Source organism: Phyllostomus hastatus, unplaced genomic scaffold (genome assembly GCF_019186645.2).
Source record: "Phyllostomus hastatus isolate PE091 unplaced genomic scaffold, TTU_PhHast_1.1 phas_contig_495, whole genome shotgun sequence".
Lineage (NCBI taxonomy): Eukaryota > Metazoa > Chordata > Mammalia > Chiroptera > Phyllostomidae > Phyllostomus > Phyllostomus hastatus.
Genome location: NW_025333895.1, coordinates 3,073,520 through 3,086,779, shown reverse-complemented (window position 1 = coordinate 3,086,779; position 13,260 = coordinate 3,073,520). Strand labels below are relative to the sequence as shown.

Here is a 13,260-nt window from a genome sequence, read left to right as displayed (position 1 = left end):
TCTGGTAACAGCTCAACAGTAGCATTTAGAACAAATGTAACAGTTCAGACAAGAGAGAAGATTTCCTTAAAGCCCTCTTTCTCACTGTATGAAGAGTCTTATTGACATTTCATGGACACCATGCGATTCTGCGTGACCAAAAAGAACACATTCTCCCTTGCAATCTCTCCCAGGGACTGGAGGTAGACTTTGCACGCTGCACTTGGCCGTGGTGGGCCTAAAGACCTTTCTGCTCCCCGTCTCCACTGAGGTGCTAAGGAGGAGGGACATCCCGAGAGTTTCAGATTAGCAATTTTCTCTCAAAAGCTTGAGATGGGTTCAATTACCCTCTTGTGAAAATCGTCGACGCTCTATCTGCAATGGCTACTACATTCAGCAGGAAGCTGATCCCTGGACAGAAGGACTGAGCGGCCCATGCAGCCCCGGGCCCGGCCCCCTGCCTGCGCCGGGCTGGCGGACGGAGACCCAGAATCCGTCAGCGGCGCTCCGTGCCTGCTCGTTGCGGGAGCAAATGGCGTCAGGAACTTCGCAACTTTTCCTTTGTATATTACATTAATCCATATAAGAAAATCTCTTTTAATGAGGAGTGATGTAGTTACAAACTCTCCAGAGCCGTAATTAGAGCAAACTAATTGAAGTTGTGTTTTGACACACTTTCCGAATTCACGGGTGCCGGATGACATATTCACAACACCGCCGCTGCACAGCCATGGCGACGGCAAAATCATTAGGCTAATAACGCTTATTTGCATTCTTATCATGCCGGCAGCTCTCCCTTAAACACTGTTTCTACTATGGCTCCTTCGCTGTAAGTTTCCACGGAAAGATATTAACAGTAATTATTAGTACTTTGGTGGAATTTTAATGTTAAAGAATAACAACCTACATGAACATATATACACTGAATGCCGATTCTTTTTCTTAACCACCATCAGAAGGTGTGGGGGTTCTTCCTCTGTGCCCCCCACCAGCCCGCAGGGGAGGACAGGACCCCAGCTTCCTGTAGGCCAGCGGCTCAGAGCCCACACCCAGTGGACACTGGACCCGGGGTTTCTGAACTATTCTGTCTCAAATGTTGGACAAGAAAAAAAAATCTTTTTTTTTCACATATATTAAAATGGAACAGTTAAGGAGAAATTTTTTCCAAGTACTTAAAAAAAATCAACAGTTTACAACACAGTCTTTGGTAATAATGCTAACGAGCTCCAGGAGGACGGGCTGGAGCCCCCCCCACCCTCGGTGATTAAAGACAGACCTGGAGTAACGAGCACATGAGCAAGGCCGGTGGGGTGGGGCAGTCCGGATCTGTCCCCACAGAGGTCCTGTTTGCCACCAAGAAGGCCAATTTTTTGGATGCTTAACTCCGACACTCACACACAGAGAGGAAGGCTCGACAGTTCTAAATAATGGTTATTAATGACTCCCTCCTCTGAAGTGACAAATTGCATCTGAAACTCAGGCTCGAAGAGGTATGAAGAGTGCACAGGACGTGACAGGAAATGCCAGTGGCACACAGTTCCCGAGCACTCCGTGTGAGAGAAGGGCAGGACCCGGGAAGACCATCAGGGTCAGGGGCGGTGACCACAGCCACTCCTCCCCCAGGGAGCTCCCGGCGGCAGCTTGCTCCTGTTGGTGACCAAGGGCAGTAAAAACAACCCCGGTCTCGCCTCACAGCGACAATTGTACATGCTGGGTGCAGTGTCCGGAGGCCAGCCGGGGCCCAGCTCTGCCTCTGCCCACCTGCAGGGCATCAAGTCACCCCCCAGGGTCCCCCACCGGAGTCGAGAGACTGGGCTTCTACAACTATTTTGGGATCAAACAAAACCAACCCAAAACACAACCACATCACTTCCCGTTCGTAATTCAGGAGACAGTGGGGGCCAGTGATTGCTTTCGCTGAAAACACACACTAGTGTTGCATTCCAACTATTCAAATTTCAGGATGGACGTTTACGACCAGCCCGGGAAGACCGGATTGAGCGAAGGAAAACGCTTCCTTAGAAAAACGCCAAGGACTGGGCTCCGTTAAAGCTCGGGAGTTTTTGGTTGCTTAAATTACCCTCCTTGCACCAATATGCTATTTTTCAAGGCACCAATTACTTACGAGAAAAAGAAAAGGAAACTAACTTTCATAGCTGCAGCAACACTCCGAAGCATGGTATCTGCTCACCGCAGTTAGGTTTTATTACACTTGAACTCAGCAACGGCAACACACCTACCTTCCATATCAAAGGAGAGAAGGGAAAAGCCACGGCTGGGGCCGCGGGCACACTTCCATTCCAGATGAGCCGGCCTAACCTTATAAACTGAAATATTTAAAGAGTCTCTAAACCCCACTGACCCGACTTTTAAAAACAAGGAACATATGGGCACAGCTAGCTTTTCATCTCCTTCCAGACTGCTAAAATATCCGCTTTTCCTAAATCCAAGAGGAGCGACGCTGCCAAGCTCAGATTCATAAAAGGCCAGCCAGCCGGCCGCGTGCGTGAGCGTGCAGGGCTGGCAGCGGGCGTCCAGGCCCGAAACAACACACCCTGACGAGGAACCCGAGGCAACATTCTCCTCGGGCCCACCCCTGATGTCTGGGGAAGACCATTTGCTCCGCCCACTAAAGCGATGACTGACAGGTGAAACGCGGGCCACCGTCTGCAATAGTTCGCGCCCACGTTTGGTGCACCCACTGGGTGCAGCATGCACAGAGGCAGAGAGGCTCCAAATTCAGGAGGCCCTGAGGCTCCCTGACGGTGGGGAAGGACGCGGTGGTGGTGGGACCCGGGCTGCGATGCTGCCTCCGCCACACCCCGGCGCTCCGCCCGCGGGGGAGTCAGCCGCCATCTCTCCAGGCGCCCGTCTCCCCGTCTGCTGACGTGAGAACACGGCGGCGCGCCTCGCCGCCTGGTCACAAAGAGGGAAACAATGTCCGTGAAATGTTTACATGGTGCCCTGGCACAAGAGGCTCAAACAACTGGAGCCGAAATAACGATGATGGTGGTGATAACTGTACTTCTCATAATAATAAGTATTGATATTATTATTCAACTGGAAATAAAACATCTGCTCCTCAAGTTCAGTGCTGCCCTCCCCGCAGGCAGAAGCCCGGCCCAAGTAAATCCAAAGGGCCTGTGAAATGTTACGGCAAGCAAAGAATTTGGTTAAATATCCAAATGAATAATTGAAACCCTGCCTTGACATAGAACAGCATGGTGGGGGGGGGGCGGCGGTGGGTGGTAAAGTCTCAGGAAATACCACTTGTTTAACACCCATTTCTACTTTGTTTGGCGGCTGGATTTACGCTGAGACACCCGGGTGAAATATTCCATAGAGCTACCTGCAAATAGACTGTCAGCTTCCACTCTGATAAAAGGTAAAATATCCTCCTCTAAATGGTCTGGCTCACAAAACCGACCCTGAAGTGAGCTGATAAATCTGTTCTGACACACGGAGAACTATTTTCATAATCCTGAAAAAGGTCTTTCTCCAAACCCCAGAGCCTAACCGCTGCACGCAGAGCTCCCGGGCCCCAGGCCCTGGCGCGGGAGGGGGTCGCTCTGCGTTCACAGCCCAGCTTTCAGGACCGCCAAAGGAGGCCCGAGCAACCCCCAGGGCTACCCCCCGAATCAGACGTTCATAAAGTCGCACACGTGGCCAAGATGCCACATTTACAAGCAGCAGACGCCTCGTTGGAATCCGAAGTGTGAGGGCGAGAGCCGAGAAGGCCGCGCAGAGGTGGGAGCTGTATTGACGAGTAGTCCATTCTTCATTAAACAGAAGCTCTGACTTCCCAAGAAGCCACATTAAAAATTAATATCAAAATGTGTATTGCTCAGCCTAAACTCATCATTCATATCTAACAATACCAAACTGCATTCTAATGAAATTTTGCCTTCAGAATTACCCTGACGCCCAAACGAAGTCGGATCCTGTTGCAAAGGCAGCCGCCACTGGGCGACACGGGCATTTGAGGGAGACTCGAGTAACTGCCCTCTGTCGGTCTCTTTCACACCACTCCGCTAATCACCAGAATAAATCAAACCGCTGTAACCTTGCTTACTCGTGGGCTTGGAAGCCCTTCGAGGGCCCGTGGTGCTGGGACCGCGCCGAGCACGCCTGCGCGTTCCCCTCCGTCATCCGCCACGGCTCAGGGTGACTGGACCCCCGCCAGCGTTTGCGGGTCTCCCTGGAAGAGTGGGAACGCAGACAGCTCTGGCAGCGGCTGCCAGCCAGGGGAACCCGGGGGAAGACGATGAGCTCCCCCGCCCACCCGCAGGGGGGACTCAGGAAAGTCCTCGTCGCCCGGCTGCGGGGCGGGAGCCTGGAGAAGCTGCCCGTGAAGGCAGCCGGGACGCTGCCCTTGGGTGGCTGCCCCGGCCACCGGCCCCAGGCTCAGCTCCCGGAGGAGGTGGTTCACAGCCAGGGACGACCCTGTGACCGTCTGTCATCCAAAGGCAGCTCCCCTGCTTGGGCTCCCATCCTAGCGCTGACACGTAGCTGTGTGTCTCTGGGGAAGGACTGTAACCTTTCTGATCTCCGTTTCCTCCTCTTCAAATGGAGGTGATAATAGTGCTTGACCCAAAGAGCTGTCATTAGAATTGAATGAGTTATTATTTCTAAAGCACTTGGAACAGTCTGACAGCTAGAAAATGAAATATAAGGATGGACGGACAGATGGGAGAATAGGTGAAAGGGGCGACGGATAAATAAATACATGATACCTGGTCGTATGTACCTGAACCAGATCACTTTGTACATTCAGTAAATACTTCCTGAGTGTCTATCATGTGCCGGGCACCTGGAACTCAAAGGTCCCAACCATTCTGGTGCCACACTTGTTTCACTGACCGCGTACCGTGCGCAGCAAGTGAGAGGACACAGTGGAACTCCCTGCCGAATTCTGACGCACCGTGATGCAGTGTCACCATCACTGCGCTTTGTGTGTGGCTGGCCTTCTCTCTGGCTCTGCGGGAGACGAAGGAACACGAGAACCCCTGTCCTCGGCAAGCAGCCAGTCGAGTTGATAGACCAAACGCAGATGCGCTGCAGGCAGGGCACCTGCGATGCCGCCCTGTCTGAGCAGGCGGCGGCCGCAGGGGAGGGAGGGGGCGAGCAGCAGGGGCCAGGCTTCCTGGAAGGGGCGAGGGCTGCGCCGGGTGCGCAGGTGGACAGGGCAGCCTCTGCCTCCAGGAGGGCAGGGGCCGGCACGAGGCGCGGCACACATCCCTCTGGAGTGAGGGGGACATGCTCAGGGGACAGGAGGGGACCCGCCTGGCTGACAAGGCGAGACCATGTGGGAGGCGTGTCAGCCAACAGGGAGCCAGTGTCCCACACAGAAAAAGGACGCGTGTGTGTTTGAAACCCTCACAGGATGGCAGGGCACCCGGGGCTTTCAAGTTACAGGCAAAGGACGCAGACGTGGGCTAAGTGACACCCGGGCCCCGGGGCCCAGCGTGGAGCCTGACTTAAATGCCGCGTTCAGACCCCACCCTGCGGAGGGCTCTTCTCGGACACCCCCGGCGGTGGGAGCCCCGACTGCAGCCGTGGGAGGGGGCCCTGCAGAGTGAGGACCACTCACGCACAGTGCCTGCTCATGCCCCCGTGGGGGGAAACGCCCGCGTTATGGTCTGTCCCACACGGGGTGTCACATTGAGGAAGGATATGAAAACGCGTGTCCCATCTTCAGAGTTACACAAAGAAATAAGTGTGTGTGGTTTCTGTGTGAAGAAAGGGCAGGCAAATTATTCCGAGAGACACCAGACCCAGCTGTGCCTGGACCCACCCTGCAGACATCAGAAGTCCCCAGGCCCTCCTTTAATGGGGTGGGGTGGGGTGGGGGCGGGGCAGAGCGCCCCCTCCCCCTGGCTCCGCTGCCCCCGAACCATTGCTTGCTACCGTGAAAGCGGAGCTCACAGGTCCAAGTCATTATCTGCTTACTGTCAGGGAAAAAAAATCACTGGCATCAGCCCTGGGCCTTGCCTTCCCATCTAACCTTGAAGCAGGACATAGACAGCCCTTCTCGGAAATGACGAACCTCATAGCAGAGGACAGCCTTCAGCCTAAAATATAACTCCCTCCAGTCCTCGGGGATGAGCCTTCTGCTTTGAAACCAATGGGGGGGGGGTGGGGAACTGCTGGCTGGGGCTTCTCAGGCAAATGACACCTGCGCCAAACCTCCTGCCACTCAGGATGGGCGGCGTCCCCTCGACGGGAAAAGGGGGACTCGGCCTCCCTGATCTGTGCCACTCCGGGCCTCTTGTTGTAGCCCTGCAACAACAGCAGGTGACATGTCACCTACGGTACAAAGACCGTCTTATATATGAACAGTGACAGAGGGCGGCCTGAGGGTTTCAGGGTGTCAGCTTGGACAACAGGACTCCAGCCGCTGAGCGAGGGCTCCGTCCCGTCGCCGCCGGCGCATTCTGCAGGTTGATCCGGTGGCAGAGTTGACCCCACGTCCCAGGAAGGTGGGGTCAGCGAGGCCAGGACGGAGCTCAGCGGCTCCCGGGCTTCTGACAACGGGTGTGACAGGGCCGAGCCGGGCGTGCGTGGCCTGAATTCTCGAGCGCGGCCTGGTTTTCCTCTCCGTCAGGAAGCGCCATTAACCTTTTAGATGACAGCCTGGGACCGGGATGACGGAACGATTTTTGAGGTCAGCGAGGATCTGTGCTCTCAAAACCTGACACCAACATGCAAAAGTTGTGACTGAATCCCGGTGTCCCTGAAAGGAAGACTAAATGCATGTGACAGATCCTCTGCAATCAAAATGCCCCATTTCCCAGAGTATCTGTCACAGATTGATAACATCCATGCAAAAAGTTAAGTACAATTATGTCTGTCACTGAGAAACATACTTCGGAACCTGTGACTGACATCTTGCTGGAAGCTGACAAATCGCTGGAAGATTATGGAACAACTCGGAGCGGCGCCGCGCACCCTGCGAGGGGAGCTCCCTGACCGACTCCTGGGACAGGCTCCCAGGGGGGCCCCACCGCGCAGGCGCAGGCTGCTGCGGAGGACTCGACAGCCGCGAACGGAGCTGTGTGCTCTGTGGCTCCGGGAGGGAAGGTGACGCTTTCTCCCGGAGGAGGGGCAATGCCGGTAGAGGGTCACGGGACGTGCCCAGGGCCCGAGGTGGGACCTGAGGCGGGACACGGGTGCTGGGGGTGCTGGGACGGAGGAAGGCCACGGCTACCAGACAGGGGAGAGCTCGGGGACGGGGGCCCACTGCCCTGCACGCTACCGCCCCCTGGAGTTCCCCCGAGTCACCCTTGGCAAGGCGTCTGCCGCTCTAGCCCGCAGGCCTCCTGAATCCAAACTTCTGAGGGTGGGGGCAGGGACGACGACCCATTTCTCCCAGTCTGAGGGATCCAAACGCAGCGCGGCTTGTCGGCAGCTGGGGATGCGTGACCTCTCAAGTCGGCCTCTTCAAGGCCCCGACCTTCTACTTTCAGGAAATTTTCTTGCTCGTTTTTTAAAAGGTTAAACCCACATCTGCCTCCTAATAACTTCAGTCCAGCTGATCTAATTTTGTCTCTGGGGCTTCCAATGACCCGTCCCCACCCGGAAACACTATTTAAGTCTCCTGCTCACCTGCAATGCTGGAGTCAGGCAACTTTTACCAGGTGGTACATGGTAATGGACGTGACCCCTTCGAACGGGCTCACGGGCGTGGGATGCCGCCCGAGGGGACGCGTCCCGCCGCGCACACCAGGCTGCATCCCACACAGCCCACGCTCACGCCCCGTCGTTTCGCATGAACCAGCGCTCAGTCAAGTCTCCTCACTCTGGTTTTTGTGCAGCCGGGGGTCTGAGCCTCAGGAGGCCCCACCCCTTGCCAGCCCAGCACCTCCCATCTCCTGGCTCCCGCAGGGCACCCTAGCTGTGGAGGAGCCGGGGAGGATCGACTCTGCCGCTCAGAACTCCCGCTCTCCCTAATGACTGCGTGTCATCTGCAAATTCGATAAGCACGCTTCTGATGTCTTTATCAGGCCACTGGTTCTACAGTGGAGCAGGCCAGGGGAGCGTCTCCTTCACACACGTCCCACCAGGGGCCCCCGCCGGGACGGCACGGGCCTCCCGTCCGTCCGTCCACAGGGCTACCGGCGCATCGTCACCTGTGACTCCACCTGCCTCCCGGGACTTGTCCAAACCTTGCTCCTGGCAGCAGCGGAACCTTTGCTTCCCAGCAGAATCATCTGCGCGATCCCGTGCGTGGGAGAGGAGTGGAGGGCTGATCTGGTTGAAGCTGCAAGGTGCTTTCCGTACCTGCACCCTGACCCAAGGCAGAGGCACGGAGGAGAATCAGAAAAGGCTGCGCCAGCCCTGGCCGGTGGGGCTCAGTCGTCCCGTAACCAAAAGGCTGTGGGTTCGATCCCTGATATGGGAGGCAACCAATCGGTGCTTCTCCCTTGCATCGATGTTCCTCTCTCTCCCTTCCTCCCTCTTTAAAAGCAATGAAGACAATGTCCTCAGGTAAGAATTTTGAAAAATCGTTTCTTTAAAAGAAAGGAAAGCTGAGACCAGCCCAGAAGAGAGAAGGTGAGGTGACCACGGGGAGGGGGTCGTGCCCCAGCCCCGAGGCCAGCGCCATCCTGCTGACCGAGCTGCAGGCGGCGGAGGGGCAGAGGGCAGAGCAGCACTGAGGCCCAGAGAGAAGACGGAGGCTCCGAGCTCCTGGAAGAAGCAGCAGAACCTTCTCCACTCGGAAACTCAGATAAGTGTGCGGGGATGTCGGTGTGTGAGATAAAGATTCGCTGAGTGAGGAAGAGGAGCTCTAAGCTAAATCTAGTTCGATGTCTAAAGGGACATCTAATCCTGTCTTTTGCCACAAACGCCACCAAACACTGCATCCGGTTCACCAGATGCAGCCAGGGGGCAGCCTCGGCCTCCGGGGCCCTGCCCACCGGGAAGGGACACCATGGTCTCCAGCCCCCAGCTAGCACTCTCTGCAGCGACAGGAGGGACACGGGCAGGAAGTGCTTGTCCGGAAAGAGAAGGCAGTTCTGCTGAGACCAGGAGGTCCTCAGGCGACGACCCATGATCTCTGAAAAGGCTGCCAACTGTCCCTTTTGTCTGAGTGGAGCTGGGGATCAGAGCTCCCCCTCAAACTGGCAGGGAATTTTTTGCCATGAGTGACAACACAGGAAATGGAGGCAGAGAGCACAACTTTAGCTTTTGAGACGAAGGCTCGACCCCAAGAAAGCAATCAGGTCTGCTCCTGGCCCTGCCCCCTTGTCCCCTTGCAGTGCCCACAAGGGGTTTGCTGGGAAAAGGGCCTGCCGCCCCCTGCTCAGGAACCAGCCTGCCTGTCCCCACTGCCGCCCCCAGTTTGGTCAGTAGAGGGCGCTGCATCACCACACTCTTACTCTAGCCCTCGCCCTGCAGCCTGATCCCTGCGTCCACACAAAGACCATGCTTGAAGACGTATTTCCTACTCTTGTGGTTCAATACTACACGAGAAAGAAGCAGCAAAACACAAACTTGCTCTTATGTGATACCACCTATGTAAAAAGTACACAGAAAAATGACTTGAAGGAAATAACATCTAAAGTCATGCACCTTAGGTCACTGGAAATGGGATTTCTGTGGGTCCATTGTTTTCTATTCCCTGTCAGTTTTCTACAAGTTTGTATTACACTCATAACCAGAAAAATCCCCAGGATGGCTCAGGGGCTTGGGCGTCATGGGGGGTGGGCAACGCGAGGTCTTAGGCTGTTGGAGAAGCATTTTTGCAAAACTGAATACATGCCCGGGCCTGAGCCGAGTGCTGGGAAATTACAGGACACGGTGCCCCCCCTCCTCAGGAAGGTCACAACATCATGGCCACAACACAGAGGGAAGGCATAGCGGTGGAGAGGCGCTCAGAAGAGAGTCCAGGCACAGGCTCAGCACTGTCGTGTTCAGGGAAGGCTTCCCGCAAGAGGAGGCATTTGAGCTGCTATCTAAGGCAGGGAGGTGAGACAGCTGACGCACAGGTGTCCGCCCGAGCAAAGACACAGACGCACGAAACAGGAAGGGAGGGAGAGGCTACCAGTTCAGCTTGAAGTATGAGGCTCGGGGACGGGAGAGAAGAGCAGATGTCATGGGAGCCTTCACACCGGAAATGCGAGGACCGCCCGGCCCACTGCCGGGGAGAAAGCCGTCAGGGTCCTTGGCTGGCGAGACTCGCGAGGCCTGAAGCCTCAAGGAATAAAGTAACATACTCATCGTTTCATAAGTCTTCCATGGAAAATTTGAATAGTCAGCATTTCATTTTTTTTTAATCAAAGATAAGAAAACAACATAAAAACCAAAGGCACACCCCCCCCCCCATGAATTAGGAGGCTCCCGCAGGTGCGCATGCCCCTGCAAATCACGGCACGGCGAGAGCAGAGCTTGGGGCAGACAAGTGGTTTTTACTGGGAAGCATTAATGTAACATTCAATTATCCCACTGCATACTGGCTGACTTAACTCAACCAAATTAGAATACATTTTATATTGACTATTTTGACATTTGTTTTATTTGGCAAGTAAAACAAAACTGATCCAATTTCCTTGCAACCATTGTAAACCATAAACTGTACAACAAGAGGTTATAAAATATACAAGCCTTATAAACACCACCTCCAGTTCCGCCCGGAGCCCCACGGCCTGGGTTCTTGGGCCTTTCACTCTGGTGGCTCGTGACTGTGCTGCACCACCGGCCCGCCCGCTTCTGGGGGGACCAGGCCTCCTGCTTCAACGGGGGGAATCGGTGCTCTTTCTTCATCCTTTCTAGGCCCTTCCAAGCCATATCATGTCAACAGGGAGCAGCTGTTAGCTACTCCAGGGATGAGTCTGAGCTGACCCTGACCACAGGCGATGGGCCTGAGCTGACCCCGGGCACAGCTGACAGTGATCACAGCCGTGACAGGGCTCTGGGTAGTGACAAAGAACCAAACGAGCCTAAACCAAGCAGACGCTCGGCTGCTCCACCTGCAACTCTGGGTAGCTCATTAGCTTTTCGTATCTTTCCCTACCACAGGGAACCACGAAACTGCTTCCGAGGTCTCGGGCGATTCCAGGGGTAGTTAGGTTTAAGGCCCTCTCTCGGTGTGCGAGGCCGTCGGCAGAAAGCCCAGATCATCTCTGTGGGGGATGAGAGAGCCCTCCGAGCTGCTGGCTCCCGACAGCGCCTTCTTCTGAGAGAGGTGCAAGCTCGGAGAAGCGTGAGGAGAGCCGGCGGCCACGCACCTCTGCACCCCTGCACCTCTGGGCGGGCCAGGCGGGGGCTGTGGAGGTCGGCAGGGCGAGCTCGCCAGTGACACTTTTGTCCTGCTCCCGACAGAACTTGTTCACCTCCTGTCACCCGTGTGGAAGCTTCTAGATGCACTCTCACTTATGTGACATCAACCCCCCAACGATGCTGCCTCACCAATCCTTTCTCGGTTTACTTTCGCAATCCCTTTCTCAGACTTAACCCGTCACTGCCGTTTGTCCTCAGACAACTAACTGCCAGTGGTGTCGAAGTTTTTCCAGTCGACGGGATTCTGTTCCCCACCTGCTTCTTGCAGAGAAAGTGTGGAGACCATTCCTACCTCTGTGATGACTGAACTTGGTTGCACAGAGCCCGTTCACTGCCCCAAGTTTCTTTGTGGAAGCAATGGCTAAAACTAACATCCCCGAGCACTGACTATGGTGGCTCAGCTGCTGGAGCAATGTCCCACGCAAAGCAAAAGGTTGCTGATTCGATCCCCACTCAGGGCCCCTGCCGGGGTTGCAGGCCAGGTCCCCGTTTGGGGGCACGCAAGAGGTTACTGATTGATGTTTCTCTCCCTCAGCTCCTCCCTCCCTTCTCCTCTAAGAATAAACAAATAAAATCTTATTTTAAAAAAAATAAACAGAAAACTAACATCCCCTGAAAATTTTCTCACTATTGTCTCATACCCAAACTACTCATTTCTCAGTTGGAGCTCACTGGGAAAAGAAACAATATACAAATGAACGTAATTACTTACCAACCCTCCCGGGTTTCCAGTGAGTCGCCGGCCAAGGAAGAGGAGGCATGCCGCCTCCTTCCGGCCAGCGGCCCCCACCACGCCGCTGCAGGGCCTGTCCGTGTGCGGCAGGAGCTCCGCAGAGCGGCCAGCCCGTTTAGAGCTGCACATTCTGCCACTTTCAGAGCCTCCCGAATGCGCGCAGAATAGAACGCAGAATGGCCTTTACGTTCAAGTAACGCAAAGACTTCTAATTGGATTATTAGCCGCCCCCACCAAGAGGTGCGCCACTTCTGCACTGTTTCAGCAGAAGGTACGTGGGGGTGCTCTAAGATGTCTTGTCGCGGGACCCCGAACCGAGTGACTCGCGGCACGCACGGCAGCGCAGGGCTCCGCGGACAAGGCCTCACCTGGGAAGGTTGGGGGCCGGGGTGGAGGCAGCCGACGACTGGGAAGGCGTCGTGGGTTGCGAGGAGTCGTGATTCCGTGGCACTCTGCCCATGCGGTACCAGATCCCCATGCTGTTCAGTTCCCTTGGGGAGAAGAGAGAGAGCATCACGGCACTGTTCAGCACACGGCGTTACCCGAGTGACACAGCCAGCCCGCCCCTTCGAAAGGATCACAGCCTCAGGCACCAGGGAATATCGGTTCTTGCCCACAGATTGGTGATATCACCTCTCTCTGTGCTCTGGGGGGGGCACGGTTCAGAGCCGAATGTGAGGGCAGCCGTGCCCACCAGGCAGGCCTTTATGACATGGCCTTCTCCTTCACCACCCGGAGTGGGCCTGCCTACTGCACCACTGCATTTCCCTTGGTTCTCGGTCTTTACCACTTTTTCTTGTTTTGTCATTGAATTGTAGGTGTTTACTGGACAAGCCACTTCAACTCCCTGTATGGTGTGGGTGAGACAGAGGGCAATGATTTGTAACTACACGGAGACGTAGCACCCCTGCCTCCTGGACAGGTCCTGGCTTCAGGGTGGAGCTCCTTACTGCCGGCGGGTCACTGGCCATTGGCCTTGTTCTTAGGGTCAGCTTGGGAGACACCGTGCAACCACAAGGTGTGGGCCCCCTGAGCCTGGACACAACGGGGCCTGGGACTTCACAGGCCTGCCCGGCGCGGCTGGCTGCGCACCATAGCCACGAGCAGCTATGAGACGGGTGTGTTCTGAGGAACTGTTGACGAGATTATTTCAGCCGCATCCAACTTACACCTTCTCGCGGCCCCCCAGAACTGCTCCTCGGGATATACGGGAATACCACCTCTTAAAACAATGAGAGCAGATGCATTCCAGGGGATGCTTCTAGTAG

The 13,260-nt window shown here is 55.5% G+C and overlaps 1 protein-coding gene across 2 annotated transcripts in view; it reads right to left on the bottom strand.

Moving 5' to 3' along the window:
* MVB12B (multivesicular body subunit 12B) overlaps window positions 1–13,260 on the bottom strand; it is a 153,410-nt gene that overhangs the window by 82,046 nt on the left and 58,104 nt on the right. For both annotated transcript variants that reach the window (XM_045846354.1, XM_045846355.1), the window contains exon 6: window positions 12,361–12,483. In XM_045846354.1, the coding sequence (XP_045702310.1) occupies window positions 12,361–12,483 (123 nt within the window). The remainder of the gene's footprint in view (window positions 1–12,360; window positions 12,484–13,260) is intronic.